At 38.5% G+C, this 24676-nt stretch overlaps 1 protein-coding gene across 3 annotated transcripts in view; it reads left to right on the plus strand.

Moving 5' to 3' along the window:
* Phf6 (PHD finger protein 6) overlaps window positions 1–24676 on the plus strand; it is a 40582-nt gene that overhangs the window by 10916 nt on the left and 4990 nt on the right. For all 3 annotated transcript variants that reach the window (XM_075957174.1, XM_075957175.1, XM_075957176.1), the window contains exons 4-9: window positions 6341–6474; window positions 6727–6770; window positions 15158–15324; window positions 15469–15612; window positions 17484–17588; window positions 20820–20953. In XM_075957174.1, coding sequence (XP_075813289.1) covers window positions 6341–6474; window positions 6727–6770; window positions 15158–15324; window positions 15469–15612; window positions 17484–17588; window positions 20820–20953 — 728 coding nt within the window. The remainder of the gene's footprint in view (window positions 1–6340; window positions 6475–6726; window positions 6771–15157; window positions 15325–15468; window positions 15613–17483; window positions 17589–20819; window positions 20954–24676) is intronic.

The following is a 24676-nucleotide window of genomic DNA, read 5'->3' on the forward strand; positions in this document are numbered from 1 at the left end:
GATTAAAGGCGTGCACCACCCCTCAGCTGTCCTCCAATTTCTAAGACTCCCCCCAATTCTTTTGGTTAGTCTATATGTACTCTGGTTAAAAAACAAAAAAAAAGTACCCAGTGCTTTTCATTGGCCCTATTTTTTTTAGAGGCACCTGGAAATTTAAAGTCTAAATATGTCTTCTAAGCAAGATTACCTTCTCATTTTTCAAGAATTTGACAATGTTCAGATTTTATTGATTTTTTTTTTAGCTTCTTTTTAGACCTTCTAAGCAAGTTTTTATGTGCTATCATAATAACACTGGTTTTGGAAACAAGAGTATAGCTATAAGATCACATAGAAACATTTTTGAGTTCATGCTGCACCCTTCCTGGCAGGGACAACAAGTAATTTGGTTATTGTCAACTAACTAGCTAAGCCAGAGACTACTCTTGTCCATTTTGGATATGTGAGGTAGTATTCTAAACTATGATCCTGGGGATAATACAGCATTATTGAGGCATTCCCGACTATTTTCCCTAACTGTACTGTCCTGCTTTCTGGTTTTTATGGAAGATATTGTTATTACTGTCAAAAGAAGGAGTCAGACCACTGTAAGGGGAGCCTGCCTCTTAATGAAAATATCCTAGATACAGTGTCCCTTTCTTTAGGTGCTTTTGACAATTTTCGTCTTTGCCTTACAGGCTCAGGACTATGGCTACTTTTCACATCTTCTTTTGCATTTTCTGTATTCCAAGCAGTTTTCTGATGCGAGTATCTCCAGTGCTGTCAACAATATTGCTCAACTGTGACTGTGTGTCTGTGCCGGGTGTTCCTCTGCTACATTGGGCTGCACGGAACTGTGCCAGACAGGTTTCTGTGTAGCTACTGGATTCTAGCTTTTCCACAAACACTTTTTCTGCTTATCCATGAAGTTGGCAAGCTCCTTTTCATTTTCCTCCCCTCAGCTACTGAGAAAACTGTATTTTCCCTTTGTTCCTTAAGACTTTGTGGAGACTCAGTTTCTCTCTTGACCTTGTTCAGTTGACTGCAGCGCAGGTATGTTCTGCCGTCTGCTTCCTCTGGTAACACAGCTAAGATTTACTTTGAGTTCTTTCTGTGTCTTCTCATGCATGACTTGGTTCCTCTTTCATCTTTGGGTCAGCTCATTGAGACTTGTTTCTGTGGTACAGCTGAACCCATGTTAACACAACAGAACTTCTGGCTTGTTACCATGACTTCTGACCATACTGTGGAAAGGGTATGCAGTTACCTATAATAGGACAGGACCTTCTTTCCCAAGTCTCCAACTTTGACTCTGGAGATTCATAGTTGAGGTTTCTCAGGTGTGTCCAGGAGTAAGCTGAAGGGGGTGGGTGAGAGAAGAGCAGTATCAGTGACACGTGTTTGCCTTTTTTACACAAGGGCATGGACTAGGATGTAAGCAGAGGAGCTGGGAATGAGCATTTATACAAACTACAGTGCAGGAAAGAAAACTTGCTCTCAAGAGAATATTTGATAGGTAGGTCAGCCCTGTTTTTGAGCAGGGAAAGGACACAATTGTTCTTAAAAAAGCCACGTCCCTGTCACATTAGTTTTCATTTTCCCTCATTGGAAGGTGCCAGGGATACAGAGAAAGCGTGACGAAAATGGCAGCTGACAGTCTTCTTCTGGAGGACAAATAGCGAGGATGACTGTGGCAAATTGCAGAGCAAATGTTTTCTGTAAAGGCAGATACTGGGTACCAGTGCTAGCTAGGGTGCTTATGACAAACCTTGCTGTGATGGCGATGGTGGGGATGGGGGCTCTTTTGTTTGTTTTTTGAGAAAGAGTCTTACTTTGTAGTCCTTGCTGGCTTGGAACTCATAGACATCTGCCTGCCCCTTTTTCTCCCTCCTTGGTGCTAAAATTGAAGGCATATGCCACCATGCCCATCCCTCTTTTAAATTATTTTTTCTTTAGTCTTTGAACATTCATACGTTTATGACATTTTTATCATAGTTACTGACCATGACCTTCCTCCGCCTCCTTCTAATGTCCCTCACCTTGTCATCCTACTAACTTCATGTCCTTTCTCTTTTGTTACTACTAGCCCCCTGGAGTCCAATTATTGCTGCCCGAAAATGTATGTGTGTGGTGATAGCCACCAGGCTATGGGGAAACCTATCAGCAGCCAAGTCCCCAGAACAGGACAGTGGCTCTCTCTTCCTATTTCTTTTTTTTTTAATTAAAAGGCCTTTCAGGCAGATCTTTGTAAGTTCAAAGCCAGTGTGGTTTACAGGGTGAGTTTCAGGACAGCCAGGACTGTTTCATGGTGAAATCATGTCTCAAAAAGACAAAAAAGAAAGAAAAAAGAAAAGGCCTCTTTTTTGTTTCTGTTTGCCATAGCATTTCAGAAATGGTTCTACCTACTTACCTTCTTTCCTAGCTTCTTTAATTGTGATATTTATCTTTAAGCTTTCAATCTTGTTTCTGTTCCTCCCTATACTCTGTATTCTTTCAACTGAATTGCCCTCAAGTTCACTTTTTCTAGTCCCAGATCAAACCATTTGTAAGCTATTTTGTGTGTTTTGTTTATTTTAGTGTGTGAGTGTATTGCATGTATTGTGCAGTGCCTTCATGGGTTAGAAGAGAGTTCTGGATCTCCTGAAAGTGGACTTACAGATTGTTGTGACCCACTGTGTGGGTCCTGAGAACTGACCCTGGGTCCTCTGCAAGAGCAACAAGTTCTCTTATCCAGGGAACCATCTCTCTAGCCTCTGTTTGTTTCTGAATAAACCCTGAACTCAACTTGCCATCCAACTTGAAATTGCCTCAGTTTCCAGAGTTCTGCTATCAAAGGTATATGCCTACATCCAGTTCATTATTTTTAGAATCATCTGAAGATAAATAGGTAAAGTCTTCAATTTTTAAGTTTTTGTGTGTAAGATATTTCAGTCTTCAATAACAGAATTAACAAATTAATTATGTTGACAAAAATCAGCAAATCTATTGAGCACTCTCTTAGTTTTCAGGGGGAGAGTGCTTGCCTACCATGCACAGAGGCCTGGGGGCCTTCTCTAGTGTTATAAAAAATAATAGAGAAGGGATGGTTAGGTAAAAATCTATCCACTTATAAATAATACTAGCTAAATAGGGAAGGAAATTGTAAGAACTAAGAGGAAGCTGGTATGTACCCTGTCCTGTAGGAATGGAGGGAAGAGAGTTGCTGCAGGCGTTAGGCTAAAGCATTGACTAAACTATTTCTGATACTTTAAAAAATAACTTTTATAACAAAATACTTTGAATATTGTAGAGAATATGGAGAATTAAAACCATCTAAAGATAGCAACCCAGCATTTTGCTATATTTATTTCTGCTCTCTTTCATTCTTTCAGTCCTTTTTTCTTTCTGTATTTTGAGTCATGGTGTTTCTCTGTGTAGCTCTGCCTGTCTTGGAACTTGCTTAGACCAGGCTGGCTTCAAACTCACAGAGATCTGCTCCCTCTGCCTCCCAAGTGCTGGGATTAAAGGCGTGTACCACTACCACCTGGTTTCTATTCATTTTCAAAGACCATATACTAGAAATATAATTGAGATAGAAATTGACTTAGTTTCATACCCTCTATTGGTGTTTCATTTAACATAAATAGACCCATTACTTTGAAGCTGGGTATGCACTAGGTAGTTTGAGGCTGCAGGTCCCAAATCTGAGTCCAACGTAGCTATAATATGAGATGCTCTCTGAAGAAAAAGCTCTCTAAAGGAGCAGCAATAGAACATTCCTTCATATGGACGTGCTGCAATTTATTTGAACATGTTTCAGTTGTTTTTTGTAATTAAAACGATTCAGAACAGTTCTGCAATGAATGTGTTTGAACATAATTTTTTATGCCTGATGATATTTGCTGTAAATGTGTAGAAGTGCAATTACTAGAACAAAGGATATAAACTTTGTAGAAACTAATTCTTCATTTTGGTGGTGCTGGAGGTGAAGGTCAAACCTAGGGCCTCATACATGCTGAGCAAGTGCTCTGTGATCTTGCTGTTCCTCCATGAGCGCAGTGTTTCTTTTTATGGTAATTACTTGGAGTTTCGGTACTCATTTGAAGAAGTGGGTTATTTCTTGTGTATTAATAGTGGATAGTGGCCCTTATGATTTCTGGGAAGTACCTACATTGAAAGTATTTTTGACTTACATGAATATTTTTAAAAATGATAGTTTGAGAGATTTCTTTAGAGAAATGTGGAAAATTTTATTGGAATTTATATTAGCCTCTTAATACATCAGCGTTGCTTAGGGACTAAGTAGTCCAAAAGTTAGGATTATAAGTGGTGTTTGTTTTTTGCTTGTTTGATCTTGGGTTTGGATTTTGGAGGAGAGTCTCAGTAAATGTAGCCCAGGCTGATCTGACACTCCATCCTTGGTCTCCAGAGTACTGAGATGAGAGTTTAGAGCAAGGTATCTGGCAACCAGGAAACAAAGTGAAGGCTCTGTTTTTACCTTATTTATGATTCACTTTGCTATGGCATTTATAGCTTAGGAGATGGCACATTAAAAGTCCACAGGGTGCAGTACACTGTGTTTTCTGAACCAAAACCATTACTAATGATTGTTATGTACTTTTAAAAACAGAATTGTTTTCTAAATATAGAGTATGAGCTGGTTAATTACCATCTAATAAGTTCAGAACGTAAGATAATATCGAGTTGAAAGAATCTTCTCTCTGTTGCCTTGAATTCATAATGCAGATGGTAAGTAAAAGTAAATTGAAGCAGGCAGGCCTGTTTTCACAGTATAATCAATTAGATATCACAAAATATTCTCAACTCAAGGTATTAAAACTACTTTATAATTCTTTTATCCTCTCTACTGACCTAACTTCCAATTGATTCTACCAGGTTCCCAAATAGTATAGGGGAGTTTTTCTCAACGATTTTCATTTAAATCTTTCTTAATCTTCATTTAAATCTGGTTTGAAAATTGGTTTTGGTGGTCGTACCAGGGACCACTGGTACTAGGGACTGCTGGTAGGTTTTGTGACTGAGGAAGCAGTGTGTCACTGAGCTGTATTAACACTCTCTCTGATTTAACTGGAAGTTTTAAGGAAAAAAATCTTATGTGGTATTTTTCCTAATTAATTGTATCCAGCAAGTTCTGGATTGCAAAAGAAGTTAATCTTTTTATAGTGGTATTTATATATAGCTCAGATTCATGATTTACAGTATTTCAGGTATTCTCTTGACCATAGAGAAATAACAGACATTTATAATAGCCTATATTTTCCCCCCAGAGGCAGTCAAAGGAAGTATCTTTGTTTCTTTTTTTTATTTTTTAAAATTTATTTATTTATTAAAAATTCCACCTCCTTTCCTCCTTCCATTTCCTTCCCACTCCTCTCACTCCCACTCCCCCTCCCTCTCCAGTCCTAAGAGCAGTCAGGGTACCCTGCCCTGTGGGAAGTCCAAGGCCCTCCCCCCTCTATCCAGGTCTAGGAAGGTGAGCATCCAAACAGACTAGGCCCCCAAAAAGCCAGTACATGCAGTAGAATCAAAATCCAGTGCCATTATCATGGACTTCTTGGTCAGCCCTCATTGTCAGCCACATTCAGAGAGTCCGGTTTGATCACATACTCTTTCAGTCCCAGTCCAGTTGGCCTTGGTGAGCTCCCATTAGATCAGTCCCACTGTCTCAGTGGGTGGACATACCCCTCACGGTCCTGACTTCCTTGCTCATGTTCTCTCTCCTTCTGCTCCTCATTTGGACCTTGGGAGCTCAGTCCAGTGTTCCAATGTGGGTCTCTGTCTCTATCTCCATCCATCGCCGGATGAAGTTTCTATGGTGATATGCAAGATATTCATCAGTGTGGCTATGTGATAAGGCCAGTTCAGGCACCCTCTCCTCTGCTGCCCAAGGACCTAGGTGGGGACATCCCCTTGGATACCTGGGAACCCCTAAAATGGCTCCCTTAATTAAGATATATACTTCCCTGATCCCATAACCACCCTTCCTCCATCTCAACCATCCCATTCCCCCAAGTTCTCCCCAATCCTCCCCTTCTCCCTTCTGTCTCCCCATCTCCCCTTTCCCTCACCCCCACCACCATGCTCTCAACTTTTGCCCAGCGATTTTGTCTACTTCCAATATCCAGGAGGATAAATATATGTTTTTCTTTGCGTTCAGCCTATATTTTTTAATCAATGAAAAAAGTACCAACAGAATTATTTTATTCAGATTATTTTTAGGAGACAAAATAAGAAAACTAATATGAATTAGAATTTTTTTCAATAACCAACTTGCTTTTTCTGACAGAAATTGGAATGCCCCTCAGCTGTTTGTGACAGTATTAGCAAACTCACATTTGAATATTGTTTTGTTGTTTTTCTTTAGATGTGTTCTTTGTGCCATTGTCCTGGAGCAACAATTGGCTGTGATGTGAAAACCTGCCACAGGACATACCACTACCACTGTGCATTGCATGATAAAGCTCAGATCCGAGAGAAACCTTCACAAGGCATTTACATGTAACTGTTTCATTTTGCTTTGTTTTAAAGCAATCATACTTTCCTTCAGCTTTTATAGTTTCTCCTCATTCAAAGCATTTCATTGTCACTATAAAGGCTGTTTTGATATGTAATAGTTAAAGAAATGATTTAGGAAGTGTAACAGTGAGATTTAAAAAATTCAGTTTATGAATGGGGTGGACTGTGCTGCTCATTCTTGTAATTTGGAAGCTGAATTTAATTTAGTTCATGATTTTGTATTTTCCCCCTCAGGGTTTATTGTCGAAAACACAAGAAAACGGCACATAACTCTGAAGGTATGTCTCATCAGTCAGTTTCATGTTTCAGGAAGAAATGTAAATAAAATATGAATGGTGATTTGTTAAGGTTTTTCTCAAGATAGTTCACACAGAAACTCTATTAATTAAATACTTCTTGGCCTATTAGCTTATACATATTTCTAGCTAGCTCTTATATCTGTGCATCAGCATGAGGTTATGGCCTACCAGCAAGGTTCCACCATCTATTTCCTCCTGTGGCTACATGGCATCTCACTGACTCCACCTACTTCATATATATCTTCCAGCCTGGCTGTGTTCTGCCCTGCTATAGGCTGAAGCAGCTTCTTTTATTAATCAATGATATACAGAGGGGAGTCCCACATCTAGGGACATCATTAGAACAAACTAATGTAAATAAAAGCTAATTTTTAAAGAAAATTTTTACCTCAGAGATCTTATAAAGTATACATTGAAAACTTATGTCACATTAGGAAGAAACAGTGGTAACAGTGATGTTTCTGGAAGGGTGCTAATTGGGATTCTTGCTTTCATTAGCTCTTATAGACAATGTGAATGTAGGAATACTAATGTACTTTGGATCAGCATACGTTCTAGGAAAATTTCAACACATTGTGGTAGCTTTATGTGGTAGCCTTATTCATGATTTTGCTTTCCATTGTTTCATTTACTTTTGGGCTCTCATGATCCAGAAATATTAAGTAGAAATTTTCAAAATTAATAAGTTCTAAGTTACTTTTGATTACAATATGTTTATGTTTTGTTAATAGTTATTGTTGTTAATGCTTTATTGTCCTTAATTTATAAGTCAGAATTTATCATAAGTAGGTATATGTAGGGAAAAAAGTTTAGAATTATTCATGATTTTGCATATTGACTAGGAATTTAAAAACACATCCCTCACTGAGAAATATGTGGAGATATATTATTTTTTTCCAGAAGAAAATAGATACTTTACAAGTAACTAAGATTTAAAAATAGAAGCTTATTTTGTTTCCACTTAAATTTATAAAACTAGTTTAATCATGTTTACATATTGTTAGCTAATTTGCATCTGGTCCTTAAAGCACGAGGAAGTTAGTTCTCAAGTTGGATTCTGACTTGGGTCAAACCTTTTATTTTTTCTTTTTCTGTTTTAAGTGTGTGGGTGTTTTGCCTGCAGGTATGTCTGTACACCATGAGCATATCCTGTACCCATGGAGGCTAAAAGAGCGTGTCAGGTCCCCTGGAGCTGGAGTTACAGACTCTTGTGAGCTTCCATATGGGTGTTGGCGATCCAACTTAGGTCCTCTAGAAGAGCAGTTGAGCCGCCTCTCCAACCCTGGCTCAAACCTTTTCAAATAGATGGTTTTGATAATGTCTACTAGCAGTATAAAATGGATGAGATTCAATCTCAGATTAATTTTAATTTTTCATTTAACTTGGACTTAAGTCTTTAATTTTTTTTATTAGCTTGTAAGTCTGTTCTGTTCAAAATTAAAATGGATCAAATACTGGTATTTTAGGAAGTTGATGATCCTTTTGAGACAGGGTCTCTCTATTATGTAGCCAGATTCCCTTGTCCCTGCCTCCCAAAAGTTTTGGGATTAAAGGTGTGTGCCACTATGCTGGACTTGTTGCTGATCTTTTTAAAGACTTAGCTAGGGCCTGGAGAGATATAAAGCCTTCTTAAAAAGGATCAGAGATGGATTCCTGTCGTGATATTTTGTTTGTAATCTAACAAATAAAACTTGCCTGAAAATCAGAGTGCATAGTTAGCCACTAGTTTTTAGCTGTAGAGGCCAGGCAGTGGTGGCAGAGGTAGACAGACCTCTGTAAATTCAAGGTCACCCTGGGCTACATGAAATTGATCCAGTCCAAAAGAGAAACAGAGCCAGGCAGTGTTGGCTCATTTCTTTAATTTCAGTACTCGGGACTCACACACCTATAATCCCAAAACTAGGGAAAAGTGGAGGCAGGAAGGGATATGGCTGGGCAGAGAGAAAACTATAACGTGGGGGTGGGGAGGTGGGGGGGATCAGTGCTCTAGGCATTCAGTCTGAGGATTCGTGGAGATAGGATCTTGCCCCTTCAGTCTAAGGATTCAATAGAGTTTAAAAGTCTCTCTAGTGGCTGGCTCCTTTACTTCTCTGATCTTTCAGCATTTACCCTGATATCTGACTTTGGGTTTTTATTATTAAAACCAATTAGAATTCATGAAATAGATTCCCAACTGCCATGCTGGGTAGTTCCTAGGGTCTGATTCCTCTGGCCTCCATGTGCACCTGAACTCATGAACACCTAACTACATACCTCTCTCTCAACATACACATACACACACATACACTAAAAATAAATCCTTAGAAAATCCACTTACCTGATTACTGGTATAAATAAACTGGTTTCCCTTTCTGATCTCTTATACTTTGCTTTTACAGTAGAAAACCATACTGTTTTCGCATCTGAAGTCCATATTAATTCATACTGCTTAAAAATACAGTCATCATATATGTGCACTGAAATATGCATGATACTTAATGTTAATTAAAATTTTTGGAACAAATGATTTAATAGCTACACATGCTAACTGATTTGGTCATCATACACTCTATCCATGTGTAGAGTTATTATGCTATATTCTACAAATACATACAATTAAAATAATAGTTAAGTATAAATTCAACATTGAATATAGATAAGCAGGCACACATATACATAAGTAAAAATAAATGAATTTTTAACAAACTTTTTTGTGTGCTCTTAAAAAGGAGAATATAGGGCTGGAGACGTGGCTTGTAGTAAAGAGCATTTGATCCTATTCTAGAAGACTAAAGTTTGGTTTCTCGCATCCATATCAGGTAGCACACATCTGCCTGTGACTCCCAACTCCAGGGGATCCAGTGCCCTCTTCTGGCCTCTTTGGAAATGACCGGATAAGCAATAAGAACAAATACTTTTTGAGGTGATGAGTGTGATTGAAAATCCCATACAGCTATTTTTCTATTTTTTTTCACTCAATTCTAGAATTCTTAATTAAAAATCTTTTGTGAAGGGTTCTAAGTAGGGGCTGGCAGTGTATCTCAGTGGAAGGTGGCTTGCTTGTTATGCGCAATGCTGGGTTCCAACCTAAACACTATATGAAAAAGGAAGAAAACCATTGTAAGGAAGCTTTCCCATCATTCACTTCCTTCAGATTTTAACAGTGTATCTATACAGCACCCTTTTATGATTAGTGTAGCCATCTGTGTTAAGAGCTGAGGATTAAGATTCAGTATATGAATATACTGGGACAGGATACTTGATATACTTAAAGATGATTAATATATGCTGATTAATATAGCTGGCTCTTATTTTATTTTCTGGCCTGCTGAAACCAGTAGTACCATCTAGTGGTAAAAAAAGCCACTGCAGTGCAGGGCATACTAAGAAAGGTTATTAAAAATTGTTTTAATCCCAGGCTTTTCCAGACCCAGGCCAGCTGGTCTTGGTGAGTTCCCAGTAGAACATCCCCATTGTCTCAGTGTGTGGGTGCACCCCTCGCGGTCCTGAGTTCCTTGCTCGTGCTCTCTCTCCTTCTGCTCCTGATTTGGACCTTGAGATTTCAGTCCTGTGCTCCAATTTGGGTCTCTGTCTCCTTTCATCGCTTGCTGAAGGTTAATATTCAGGAGGATGCCTATATGTTTTTCTTTGGGTTCTCCTTATTTAGCTTCTCTAGGATCACTAATTATAAGCTCAATGTCATTGGTTTATGGCTAGAAACCAAATATGAGTGACTACTGAGAACTCAAGAACAATGGCAATGGGTTTCTGATCCTACTGCACGTACTGGCTTTGTGGGAGCCTAAGCAGTTTGGATGCTCAACTTACTAGACCTGGATGGTGGTGGGGGTTCCTTGGACTTCCCATAGGACAGGGAACCCTGATTGCTTTTCGGGCTGGGGGGGGACTTAATGGGGGAGGGGGAGGGAAATGGGAGGCGGTGGTGGGGAAGAGACAGAAATCTTTAATAAATAAATAAATTAAAAAAAATAAAATAAATAAATAAAATTGTTTTATTTTTACATTTATTTATTTAGTATGAGCCTGTGTTTGTGTATGACAAAAACAATTTTTGGGAGTTGGTTTTCTCCTTCTATCATGTGTAATTCAGGATTAAACTCATGTCCTTACTGCCTGAATTCTCTCAAAGACCCAACTAGAATGATTTTGAGTTCCTTTTGCTGAGTGAGAGAATTCTAGTTATATTTCATACTTTATGAACAACTTCAAATTGGCTTGAGTTTCTGGGTTCATGGTATACTTCTGTAGACTATCAGGCCCTTTTGTTTTCTTGGTATTTAGTATATGTTTATATTTATATTCTGGAATTTGAGGCATAATCTTATCTTTAGTTTTAGTTGTATTTTTTTGTTTGGCTTTGGTTTTTTGTGAAAGGGTTTCTCTGTGTAGCTTTGGGGCCTGTCCTGGAACTTGCTTTGTAGACCAGGTTGGGCTCGAGCTCACAAAGATCCGCCTGCCTCTGCTTCCCGAGTGCTGGGATTAAAGGCTCATGCCACCACTGCCTGACCTTAGATGTATTTTTATCTTAGGTGCCTACATGTATGTCTGTGCACCATATGCGTGCCTAATGTCCATGGAGGCCAGAAGGCAGCTCTGGATAGTTGCAAGCCACCATATGGGTGCTGGGAAAGCAAACAAGTATTTCCCAAAGTTACACAAAGGGAAGCATTTGATACTGAGGTATCAGGGTCTGACTTTAGGAATTGGGTACTTGATGGAGGACATCATTGAAGGTAATGTAATTGAGTGGCTAGCTTGCCCATATGGTCAGTTGAAATTAGCCAGAATGAGGACTGTTGGAACAGAGAAGAGCTGTGTGCTAAAGAAAGCCTGTTGTGTTAGGTAACATGAACAGGAGAGTTCGTAGTTGTTAGCAACTGGGAGAGGAAGAAGTGAGTGTCATAGATCCTTTTTACCCAGAGTGTAGTCTATAGGTCAGCAGGACGAGCAACATCTATGAGTTTATTAAACGTGTCTAATCTTAAGCCTTACATTGACTTTCTAAAAAGGACTGTCTTTTAACAAGATCAAGCTTGAGAAGTTCTGGCTTAGCTAAGTGGTGTGGATGGAAAGATACCTGGCTTTTTACAAAGCAATAGAGATCAAGCTTTAAGAGATGAATGACTTGTCAACATCAGTAGAATTTTGCTTGATGTTCCTTCTTTGCATCATCTAGTGTGGTAGCTATGTGTGATATTGACTAGTGTTCTTAAACTTTTCTATTCTTAGTGGGAAGTTTATGCATTAAATATGGGCAAGAATGAACAGAATTAAATCCTATGTAATTCGTCTAGTTGTGCTGTTTTGAAACAGGGTCTTATTATGTAGGCCATGCTGGCCTCCAGCTCAAGATTCTGCTGCTTGCAGCCTGAGTGTTAGTTTTATGGATATATTTTACCATGCTTAGCTAAGCACTATATCTTTACATGTTTTTCTTGTATGTATCTGAGTAGGAACTATATTGTTTATTCCCCTTTTTTCAAGACAGGGTTTCTCTAAGTAACAGCATAGGCTGTTCTAGAACTTGCTTTGTAGATCAAATTGGCCTTGAATTCCAGGAGATCCTCCTGCCTCTGGCTCCTGAGTGCTAGGATTAAAGGCATGCACCATCTCTACCCAGCAGCCTTTAAATTTTTTTTAACTTGATTTTATGTGCATTGGTCTGAAAGTGTCAGATCTCCTGGCCCTGGAATTACAGATGGTTGTGAGCCACCATATGGGTGCTGGGAATTGAACTCAGGACCTCTGGAAGAGCAATCAGTGCTCTTAACCGCGGAGCCATCTCTCCAGCCCAGCCTTTAAATTTTTTAAATTATTTTTCTTTATTTTTGTGCGTTTGTGTTTGTGCATGCATGTGTATGTATGTACATGCAAGGACTGAACTCAGATTGTCAGGCACAGTGACAACTGAACCTGAGCTATTTCTCTGAACCCTCTTTAAAGCAGCATTTTAAAAGCAGTAAGTACAGGGCTAGAGAGATGGCTCCGCAATTCAGAGATCTAGGTACTCTTACAGAGGACCTTGGTTTAGTTCCCAGCACCCACATGGCAACTAACAACTGTCCGTAACTCCAGTTCCAGAGGATCTGACACTTTCTTCTAGCTTCTGGAGACACTGATACACTTGGTGCACAGACATATATTCAGGCAAAACACGCATACACATACAACAAAAAGAGATACAACTTCAAAAAATTTTAAATTAATCAATTTGGGGCTGAAGAAAGGATCAGTGGTTAGGAGCACTTGCTGCTCTTTCAGAGGACCCGAGTTCAGTCCCCAGTACTCACATCAGGTGGTTACTCCTCTTACTCCAGCTCCTGTGGGTCCAACATTTTCTTTAGGCCTTTGCAGAAACTAGCATGAATGTGCACATCCATATACAAATACAAAAAGAAATCTTTTAAAAGCTGAGTATTGATAATAGCAACTAGCTCTAGCTTATTGCTACTAGTCTATGTTCGTAAAAGTACATTAATAGACAGTTTATAATCCTTAAACATTTGATTATCTATAAGGAGCTATGAATTATGAGTGGTGGTTTGTTTAAGATCATTTTTAGGCTATGGATATGGTCACTCAAACCTTTAATCCCAGCACTCAGGAAGTCAAGGAATTCGGGCAGTTGCCATAAGTTCAAGGCCACCTTAGACTACAAAGTAAAAACCTATCTCAAAACAGGTTAAAGGGGGTTTGGAGAAGTGCTGCTGTTGAGAGAGCCTGAGTTTCTTCCTAGCACCTACATGGTGGCTCTTAACAGTTTACCACTCTAGTTCTGGGGCACCAGGCACACAGGTAGAAAACTCATTACATGCTGGCAAAACATCCGAACACATAAAATAAAAATAAATCTTTTTTTAAAGGTAAAAAAGTAAAGTAGAATCAAAATTGTGCTAACTTACATTCTCATAAGTGATGGAAAAAGAATCCTCATTCTTATGATTAGAAAAGCAGCACATTGCTTATTTAAAACACTAAAGAGTACAAAGGTACAATTAAAATTACCTTAAAACTTGCTACATTTATGTGTGTGTGTGTGTGTGTATGTATGTGTGTATGTCGGGGGCCATATGCATACCACAGTGTGCATATGGATGGAGGTCACAGGACAACTTGTCATTTCTCTCCTTCCATCATGTGAATCCTAGGGATCGAACTTAGGTTGTCAGGCTTGGCACCAAGCACTTTTACTTGCTGAGCCACCATTTCTCTGGACCTAAAATTGGTTTCAAAAATTCTCTCACCTCACTCTCTGGGACTAATTGGTATAACTACCTTATAATCTAATATTAGTGTTATCCCTGAGTTTATATGTATTCAAACATACTAAATGAGTTGTTCTTTTCCCCTATCACGAATCATAAATGTATATCCTAAGAAAGATATTGGCGTCTGAGAATAGAGCTGATAGAATTTCTCATTGAGAAATTAGTTTGTAGAATTATAGTCAGTAACATACTAAAGGAAAACCAATGAATGTATTAGAAGGTTTTGTCTAAAACTTATAGGTTGGCCCCAAGGCAAATTAATGTTTGGTTTTTGTACCATTCTTAATACTAAATACATTATCTTATAAGTACTTATATTAAAATGTTTACTAAAACTATGTCTATGTATGATGCATGTATGTGCCAGACAGCAGATGAGGATAACAACTTTGTGGTGTTTCTTTCCTTCTGTCTTTATGTCAATTCTGGGGCTTGAACTTAGGTTGCCAAGCTTGGCAGCAAGTACCTTCACCTACCAAGCCATCGCATATCCTCAAATCTTGGGCCTTTAATAAATAAACATTTATGGTGAATAATTGAATGAAATACTTTCTGTTAATTGTAGAATTCTTTTCTCATTTATGGGTAAAGTAGTTGTAAAATTCCTAAGAGTTTAATGAAAATACATGCAGCTAACTCACTAATGGCTTTTTATTGCTTGTGTTAGAGCTTCTTTTTGTACATAAGATATGTTTAACTATTTATCAATTAGTTCAGTCATAAATGGCTTTAAAGTTGGAGTTGTTTGTTCAGTTATCACAATGGATGAACCATATATATCAGTGCTGTCCATAGAACTGCAGTGATGGAAATTAAGGTCTCTGCTAATGTTGTTGCCATTTGCCCAGTGTGTCTAATAAGTTCTTGAGATGTGATCAGTATGTCTGAGATTATTTTATTATAATTGTAATGATGCTGAAAAGCCACACAGCCAGTATCACAACACTTATTTTTAATATGCCCCAGACCAGTCCTCTGCATTTCCAGGGCCCATTTCATGCTAATGAGAAGCATAGCTCCCAGACCTAGCAGACCTCATGGACCTAGTGCTGGTTGTTAAAGTTGATCCATGTAAAGCTTTGCTTTCTTTCTGAGCAGCTGATTTAGAAGAAAGTTTTAATGAGCATGAACTGGAGCCCTCATCTCCAAAGACTAAGAAGAAAAGTCGCAAAGGAAGACCAAGGAAAACTAATTTTAAAGGGCTGACAGAAGACACCCGATCTACATCTTCCCATGGAACAGACGAAATTGAAAGTAGTTCCTATGTAAGTAGAAAACTAGTGAATTCCTCCTGTTTGTTGGAACATGAATAGTTCCGTTTAAACTGTGTCTACAGGTAAGATATATTGTTTGAAGTGTTAATAAACTTTGAATCCATTTTAAGTGTCTTTTTCCTTTTATATTTACAGCGGGATAGATCTCCACACAGGAGCAGTCCTAATGACACCAGGCCTAAATGTGGATTTTGCCATGTAGGGGAGGAAGAAAATGAAGCAAGAGGGAAGTTGCATATATTTAATGCCAAGAAGGCAGCTGCGCACTATAAATGCATGGTAGGCATGGTTCTTAAGGTTTTTTTAAAAAAATCTTTTAGCTGGTAATCAAATCTAGTGCTTTTGTTTCAAATATTGTTTTAGATCCTTGCATAGTGAAGTATTAGTTACTTTCCTCATTGCTTTGACAAAATACCCGAGCAAAGCAACTTAATAAAGGAAGAATTTGGGCTGGATGTAGTGGTGCATGCCTTTAATTCGAGCACTAGGGAGGCAGAGTCAGACACTTATCTGAGTTCTAAACTAGAGAGCTACATATTGAGACCCTGCCTCAAAAGACAAAAAGAAAAGGAGAGAAGACAAAAAGAAAAAGAGGAAGGGTTTGTTCAGTTTGGATTGTGTAGGGAAGTGGTGGTATGGCTGGGGCATGAGGCAGCTGGTCACATTGAATCCACAGTCAAGAAGCAGAGAACAGTAAATGTTTGCTTCTCGTTTATTCAGTTTGGAGCCTCAGCCCATGCAATGATGCCACCCACCTCAGCCTAATCTAGAAATTGTCTCACAGACATGCCCAGAGATTTGTCTACACGGTGATTATAAATTGTGTCAAGATGACAGTTAGTACAAAGCATCACAAATAATATGTTATGCTCCCAAATCTTATTTTTTTGAGTTTTTTGAGACAGGGTTTCTCTGGGTAGCCCTGGATTTCTTGGAATTTGCTCTGCAGACCAGGCTGGTCTTGAGCTCAGAGAGCTCTGCCTCTGCCTCCCGAATGCTGGGATTAAAGGGTATGTGCCCCAAATGTTAGTATACTTCAGATTTTTTTAAAAAAATAAACCCATATTTGAAGTAATACTAATTATAGTTACCATATCAAAATACTCTGTAAGTCTAAGAATTTCATCTTTATAATCATTTATTAAATACAAATGTTTATAAATGCCGTGGGCTTCACATATAACTTAATAAATATCACTGTTGTAGCACTTAGCACTCTGTATTGCAGTTGTTTATGAATGTACCTTTCCTAATAGACTCTAAAATTCCTTGGAGAGATTCTCTTCTTACATCCTTATATCCTGGCCTTATTTATCTTTTGAGCTAGGTTGTATTGAACTAGTCATCTCACTTAAAATTAATTTTGAAAAGTTATTTATATAATAAGTTGTTAATAGATGTGAAATCACAAGCCTATCAGCCCAGCACTTGGGAAGCTGAAACGGAGAAAACATCTTAAGTTTGAGTTCAAGGCCAGCCTAAAACACATAGTCAGACACTGTCTCAAAATCTAACTAACTGGGCCTGGGAAATGGCACTTGTGCTCCCAGGACTTGTGTGACAGAAAGAGAGAACTGATTCCTGCAAGTTCTTTGACCTCCACCCACATGCTGTGGCACATATAGAAATATATAGTGTAATAAAAAAAATTAAGACCATATCACCCCAAATAAACAGAATTCTGGATTATAGTACACACTAGATTTACCCAAAATTTTCTTTTTCAAAATGTGTTCTCTCCAAGGACCCTCATGGAGTAGATTTTAGTTATATATCTGTTTTGAAAATACAATATCAAAAAGGATTCTAATCTGTATTGCTAGTTGAAGTTTGCCAATTTAATATATTTTTCAAAACTTTCTGGAAATATTAATAGTTGGGCAAACAGGGTAATGGTATTATTGAAATCTTTGTTATTTAAAGCAGGTTATAATCTGAGCTCCAATTGGCAATCTTCGTTGGGTTTTTATTTCCATTTTGGTTTATATTGCAATGAGACATGAAAATATTTAAAATACTTGAGTTGATATTGATTATTTAGGCAAAATCTTGCTCTGGGAGTTATAGAAATTAATGACTTGTTACTGCACTGCTTAAATTTTTCTTATAAGAACTGCTAAGTGGTTATGTTCTGCATTTTTCTTTTGTAGTTGTTTTCTTCTGGCACTGTCCAGCTCACAACAACATCAAGAGCAGAATTTGGAGATTTTGATATTAAAACTGTACTTCAGGAGATTAAACGAGGAAAAAGGATGGTCTGTAATTTTTATACATATATACATATACACATATACATATTGCATTAGATTCTGCTTTAAATTTAAGGCAAATCTCATATTTATCTAGTTATCAGAAATTTAATATGAAGTACTTCATAATTTTAAATATAACCTGATTACTGGTCAGTAGCTTTAAGAAGCACAACGTTAGAGCTGATGAATGTGGAGGGCCAGTGGAATGTAAACCTCTTTCAAGTTTTATTGTGAAAATTTCCTCTATTCCAATTCATCAGTCACTGAGAATTTATAGCACTTATTTCACCTGTGCTTTTTATTCTTACTGCTTGAAGTCTTTCATTGGGGTTGGGGTGGGGGGTGGGTTGCTCATGCCTATGTGAGTGCATTTGGAAAAAAGTCATGTCATATGTCCTACCCTTTCCCTCTCCACCTTGTGCCTTTGAGATACAGTATATCTCTGACCCTGAAGCTAGGCTGGTGGACAGTGAATCCCAGTGAATTCCTGTGAATTGTCACATTTGGTTCTTTCCCCTTTTTAGATTTTATCTTTGTGTGTGTGTGTGTGTGTGTGTGTGTGTGTGTGTGTGTGTGTCTGTATATACATGTTTCTGCATGTTCCTGTAGAGGCCAGAAAGAGACATTAGATTCCCTACAGCTGGAGTTATAGAAGGTTGTGAGCCATAATGTGGATGCTAGAACCAAACCTGGATTCCCTGCAAAAGTGGCCATCTCTCCGGCCCCTACATTTGCTTCATATATCCCTTACATAACACAGGCCAGTGCCTCCTCTTCCAATCTCTTTTGTCTTTTAATTTTATGTATATAGATGTTTTGTCTACATGTATTCATGCACATTTGTGCCCAGGAGGTCAAAAGATGGTATTGGGTACTCTGGAACTGGAGCTAAAGACAGTTAATTGTGAAGCACCATGTGGTTACTGGGAATTGAACCTGGTTCATCTGGAAGAGCAACTAGTACTCTTAACTGCTTAGCCATCTCTCCATCCCCCTCTGTCTCACTTTCTCTGACTTGTTGAAAAACACAAACTATACATTTGTTTGCTTTTTAAACTTGTTTGTCCATCCTCCATATTGCTATCTAAAGTGGGAATTACAGAGACTGGAGAGATGGCTCTAGAGTAAAGAGAATGTACTAGTGTTTGAGTTTTGTAACTCTAGCTCCAGGGAATCCAACACCCTCTTCTGATTTCCACAGGTGTCTGCCCTCACATGTGTATGTTTCTGCACACATATACCCCACATATACATGATTAAAAATAAATCTTTTGAAAAATAAGTGGCTGGAGAGAGGACTCGGTGCTTAAGAGCCCTTGCCACTCTTCCAGAGAAGCTGGGTTCAATGTTTAGTGCCCACATGATGGTCCGCAGCCATCTTTAAGTACCATTCCATGGTCCCTCCACCCTCTTCTGGCCTTCGCAGACACTACAAGCATATGGTGCATAGAAAGACATGCAGACAAAACACCCATACACATAAAATAAAAGACTGGGCAGTGGTGGCACACTCCTTTAATCCCAGTACTCTGGAGGCAGAGGCAGGCTGATCTCTGAGTTCAAGGCCAGCCTGGTCTACAGAGAGAGTTCCAGGATAGTCAAAGCTACACAGAGAAACCCTGTTTCAAATAAATGAACAAAACAAAATAAATATATAAATATTTAAAAGATCTAAAAAATAAAGTGAGTCATTTGAAAAATTAAATAAGGGACTGGAGTGTTGGCTCAGCAGTTAAGTCCTCTGCTCTTACAGAGGACCTAAGTTCAATCCTCAGCACCTGCATGATACTCAACTGTAACTCCAGTTCCAAGATCTAGGCATGCATGTGGTGCATATACATGCATACATATATACATACAGGCAAAACACTCATAACACAGAAAATAATTTTTAAAAAGAAACTGGGAATTACACATAAGGGTATGAATAGATTCAGTTTCAACACTTGGGGCCATATTAGTATTGTACAAGAAGGACTCTATCTTCCCCTGGGTTACCTATCGAGTACATTATGGCTGGTCCTGGATGGGGTGATCAGTTTGTTGTGAAGTTCTCCTTCACTCTTTCATGTGGTAGCTTCAGCTATTTATGGTCCTTGTCCAGCTCCACTAGAAATGACTTTTTCTTTGTGGAACTTCTTATTTTCAAATGTGACAATTGTCTGTTCTTTAGATTCAGCTCATTTGGTTGTTAAATTTGGTTACTTTGAAGCTGAAATCCTTAGTACTAAATATATAGGAAAGTCACCTTATCCTCCTGTGTGGTGGTGCTGTGTTATCTAGACAGAAGTCTAAATAAGTGAGTGGGACAAAAATTCAGTTCTCTTGATGAATTTATTGTATAACTCTGTTAAAGGTTAGGGTAAATGCTAGTCCCCTGTGTCTACTCCAGTAGAAATTAGTGCATCATGGTCCTTTCCTACCAGTCTAAACATAAAAGTGTGTAGGCTATTTACTATGTCCCTATCCTGGAGAAGGGCTATGAAACATTCTGGGGAAAGACAATCTGCCTGCCTCTTGTTTGTCAGACTTACTGCACTGTGAGACCTCTTTTGCAGTGGGTACCTGTTAATCTCACAGTATTATTTAGGAGAAGCTGAGAAGTTTTGAAAAGATTTCAGCCCCATAAGTCTCCCTTTGCCATTCTGGAAACTTAGTAGTGAGCCTCCTAATGGAGGGATTGCTTTCCTGTTTTTCTCATTTTATTCCAATCATAATAAGAAAGGATATGATTTCAGGAAGGAAAAGGTGTCAAACCACTAAAATACCTAATGTTATTTTTGTGCTTGGCAAAATTAAGGAGTGTCATCTGTATTTATAGTCCAACCATATATGTTGTCACAGCTTTGATTATATGCTATATAACTGTGCTTTTTTGGTGTATTTTTTAGTAGAAAATATCTGCTGTTTTTTATTTTTAATATTTATTTTTGTTTGTGTGCATGTGTGTGTGCTTTATGCACACATGGATGAGGATACCCATGGAGGCCAGACGTAGGCATCTGGTACCTGGAGTTACAGGCATTTGTGAGCTGTGCAACATGGTTGTTGGGAACTGGACTTTAGTTCTCTGCAAGAGCAGCAAATACTCGTAATCACTGAGTCATTTCACCAGCTCCTGTCTGCTGTTTCTATAGAAATGGAAGTAGTTGGCTAAAAAATACTTAAAATAGAATAAATAAGATTGCCTACACCTTGAAGTACTGCTTCTAACTGTTCTTTTTCTTTAAACAGAAATGCACACTTTGCAGTCAGCCTGGTGCAACTATTGGATGCGAAATAAAAGCCTGTGTTAAAACCTACCATTACCACTGTGGAGTACAAGACAAAGCAAAATACATTGAAAATATGTCACGAGGAATTTACAAGTAAGATAACAACTGTTTGTTTCTTTAACATGCCAGGAAGTTAGTGCCCTTAGAAAGATGCACTACTTTCTTCATCTCTATGCTTCAACAGTGTTTCAGGCAATTTTAGAACACTGATGCTATTGTATCAGGAATGAGGACTACAGTTAGCATTTTCTCTGACTGTATGCGCTGGTCATTCACTAGTGATCACTCAGGCACAAGACTGTCGTTAGGAAACTTACAGTTTGTTAAGCTCTCCCAACAGCTCTACCATTTAATTAAATGACAGACAAGTCATTGCTCAATTATACATTATGTAAGCATCTAGATGAAAAAGCTAACCTAACCTGTGGTAAGAAGTGTTTGAGATTTTGCTAAAAACAGAAAACAGAATTGCTGGAGCTGAGATGTAGAAGACAAAGGTAAACACGGTACAGGTGTTCTGCTGTACACGTGCCAAGTAAGCACTCTAGCACTGAGACAAATTTTAGGGTTGCTTTTTTTTTTTTTCTAAAACAAGGTTGTCCTTGCTGGCCTTGAAATCACACATATCTGCCCCCTTAGTGCTGGGATTAAAGGTATGTACACCTTGTCTAGCCTTCCAATCTTGCCAAGACATCTTTTGGCTTTATCTTCACAACTGCACCCTAGTTGAGATTATCCACCATTTTCACCTGCTTCATCAGCGATAGCATGGTAGTTCATCTTGTCTCCTTTCTGCTTCTGCTTGACATACTTGGATTAAAGTACTTTCTTGGTGTGTATGAAATTCAGTCCTCGCACAAGACAGGAAGACAGAATATCTTCTGAAATTTGGGATTGCATATCACTTTTTGTAATTGGTCTTCCACTTACTTGTGTGTCTATAGTAGTTCCATTCCTTTCATCAGATGGAGAATGAATTTGATAGGAATCCCTGGAACTTGATTTGCCCTTGAGAGTTGTGAAACACTTCCATGGACTTAATATTTAGTAAAACAATAACTAATATGCAATTAAACATACTTCTGGATCTCTTGTTTGTAGAAAAAGCAGTTGTATGTTGAGTCATCAAGCCCTTTGGGGGCACATAGAACATGCTAATGCTCTCAGGCCGCTAAGCAACAGATAATGCAAATATTATATAGAGAGCTAACAAGAGATGGGAGACTTCTGTTTTATTGTGTAAGACTTGCTTAACTGTAATAGCAAACCATTCAAATCAAGCTGTACCTGTCTCATCAGTGCATATGTTTGCATAGTCAATATAAACTATAAACATAAACCCAGCTCTGTAATCAGATGTTTAAAATTGGAAAATAAGTGTTCATGTGGTCTATTGTAAATTAGTAAAGAAAAACCATGTCATCACCTTCCAGGTAAATGGATGAAAGACCACTTTATAACTTTGAGTGTCAGTTTCAGAACCTTAGAGTATCATCTCAATGATACCTTTGCTAAGTTAAGAATCATGATAGGGTGTCCAGGAGAAAACAACAAATAGTTTATTTAGCATTGAAGGGAAAGAGCAATGACCCCTGATGCAAGGTGGGCCTCAGAATTACAGATGCAGAATGGGTCTTTTTGGAAATGTCCATGTCTGTAACCTACCAGACATGTTTCAGTTCAGTAGGGCTGCAATGAGGATCAAACTTAAGGTGATTCTTGCTCATGCTCATCTCTAATGGAACAATTAGACTGAGCATATGTATTTATTCCGATTAGGAACAAGACAAAGGTACCAGCTACCAGCATTACCTTCAATTGCTCTGGAGGGTTAGCTCTTGCAACAAGAAAAGGGGCTACAGCATAGCTCAGTGGTAGTAGCACAGTTGACTAGAACATTCAAGAGGCCCCAAGTTTCATTCCCAGCACCACACACACACACACACCAACCCAGATGTACAGTGCAAAGGAATCAAGTTTAAACTCAGGAAAATAAATGAAAGCACAGTAAGATTGCACTACATGAGATGCCTTTTAAAAGGCAATTTCAGTAATAATTGGTTTAAAAATGTGAAGGAAAAATGTCCCCCCTTGGTCCCGCTCCTCAACTTTAACCAATTTTAAAAACAGTTGCATTTTGCTAAGCACTAAGATGAAGCACATTACATTTCTTAATAGATGGACTTGGCATTAAAAGATACCTAGTCAACCAAATTAATCTAGACACCAATATAAAGTTAAGCAAATCCAAAAATGTTGACAGTTTTCTCTTAGTAGTAATCAGAGCATAGTTTTTGTCTCTAGTAAATTGGTGTGCTCTGTGTAGCAAAATTGCAGCTTAAATAAGATTGATATTCTTCATCTATAAGGCACACAGAGGGAAGATGTCAGATGTGGGAGGCAGTTGCTTACAATCTGTTTTCCATTTATTCTATCTGAGACACTAAACAACTCACAACAATTTTAATGGTTATGTGGTTTTCCACTGTATGGGTTAATTGGCTTTTTATTGGTTCCTGGTTTAAACATTTAGATTAATTTTTTAGCTGTCAGAAAAGTATTTCAGTGCTGGGTTGGCTTAGCTGGTGGAGACCTTGCCTAGCATGCATAAAGTTCAGTCCCTATCATATCATAAAAACAGTTGTGTATACAGTACTTGGGATGTGGAGGCAGGAGTTCAGCAGTTCAACGTCATGCACTACTACATAGCAAGTTCAAGATCAGAATATGGAGGCTGGAGGCTCAGGAGTGCTAGGGCAGCCGCAGCCACAGTGAGTTTGAGGTCAACTTGGGCTTTATAAAACTGCCTCAGTGAAACAGAACAAAAAAATCCCAAATTGGTATCACTTGTACCTTAAGTTTGAGGCTCAACTAGGCTACATTTGAGTTCTAGGTCTGTCTGTAGGACTGCTTGTTCTCATTGGCTACATAATGAGACTCTGTCCCCGCAAAAGCCCCACATAGCTTGTATTCAATTATAGTACTCCAAGTCCATCCTTACCATCTGTTCTATTCAAATGTTGGTTTTAAACCTTGCGAGAAATAAATCTTCATTGATTCTTTGTGGATTGCACATCCTGCATCCTGATCCCATTCATTTCCCTGTTCCTTCGTATCCTGTCCTCTGCCCCCGACCACCCCAAAATAAAACTTGAAAGAAAAGAAAGGGAGAAAAGTGGGGGAAATCTCATCATGGAAGCCACAACACGTCACAGTGAGTCACACAGTGTGCCCTTTAGTCCATGCGTCTTTACTTGAAAGTAATCATTTGCTGCAATGAGTCATTCATTGGTCTGGTTCCAGGTCTCTGCCTTCTGCTAGGCCCTCTCTCCACTACTGACCACAAGAGGGCACTGTTCCATCATTGCTGTAAAAATTACCCAAAACCGAGTTTGATTCAGCCCACCACCATCATCTTCTCCCCAGTCTTTCTTTTCTCTTCTCTTTTTTTCTTGTTACAATATACTAACTGTATAAAGGGGTTTTGTTCATTATAGCATGCATGTAACATACTTTAATCACATTTAGCCCTTCAATCCCCATCCTTAATGTCCTTTTTTGTTGTATGGTCTTTCTACCCCCTAGCTTCCACACACTTGTCTTTGTAAAGCTGATCTTAATTAACAGAATGATCTCCACTTCCATCCATTTTCCTGCACCAATACCAATGCATTTTTTTCTGGCTAGGTAAAAGTCTATTGAGTGCATGTACCATCAGATCACCTTTTCTATGATTGTGTCTGTGTGTGCATGCGTGTGTCGTGTGTGTTTCTTGGAATTGAATATGTACATGCTAAGTAGATACTCTAGCACTGA

This window comes from Microtus pennsylvanicus, chromosome X (genome assembly GCF_037038515.1).
Source record: "Microtus pennsylvanicus isolate mMicPen1 chromosome X, mMicPen1.hap1, whole genome shotgun sequence".
Lineage (NCBI taxonomy): Eukaryota > Metazoa > Chordata > Mammalia > Rodentia > Cricetidae > Microtus > Microtus pennsylvanicus.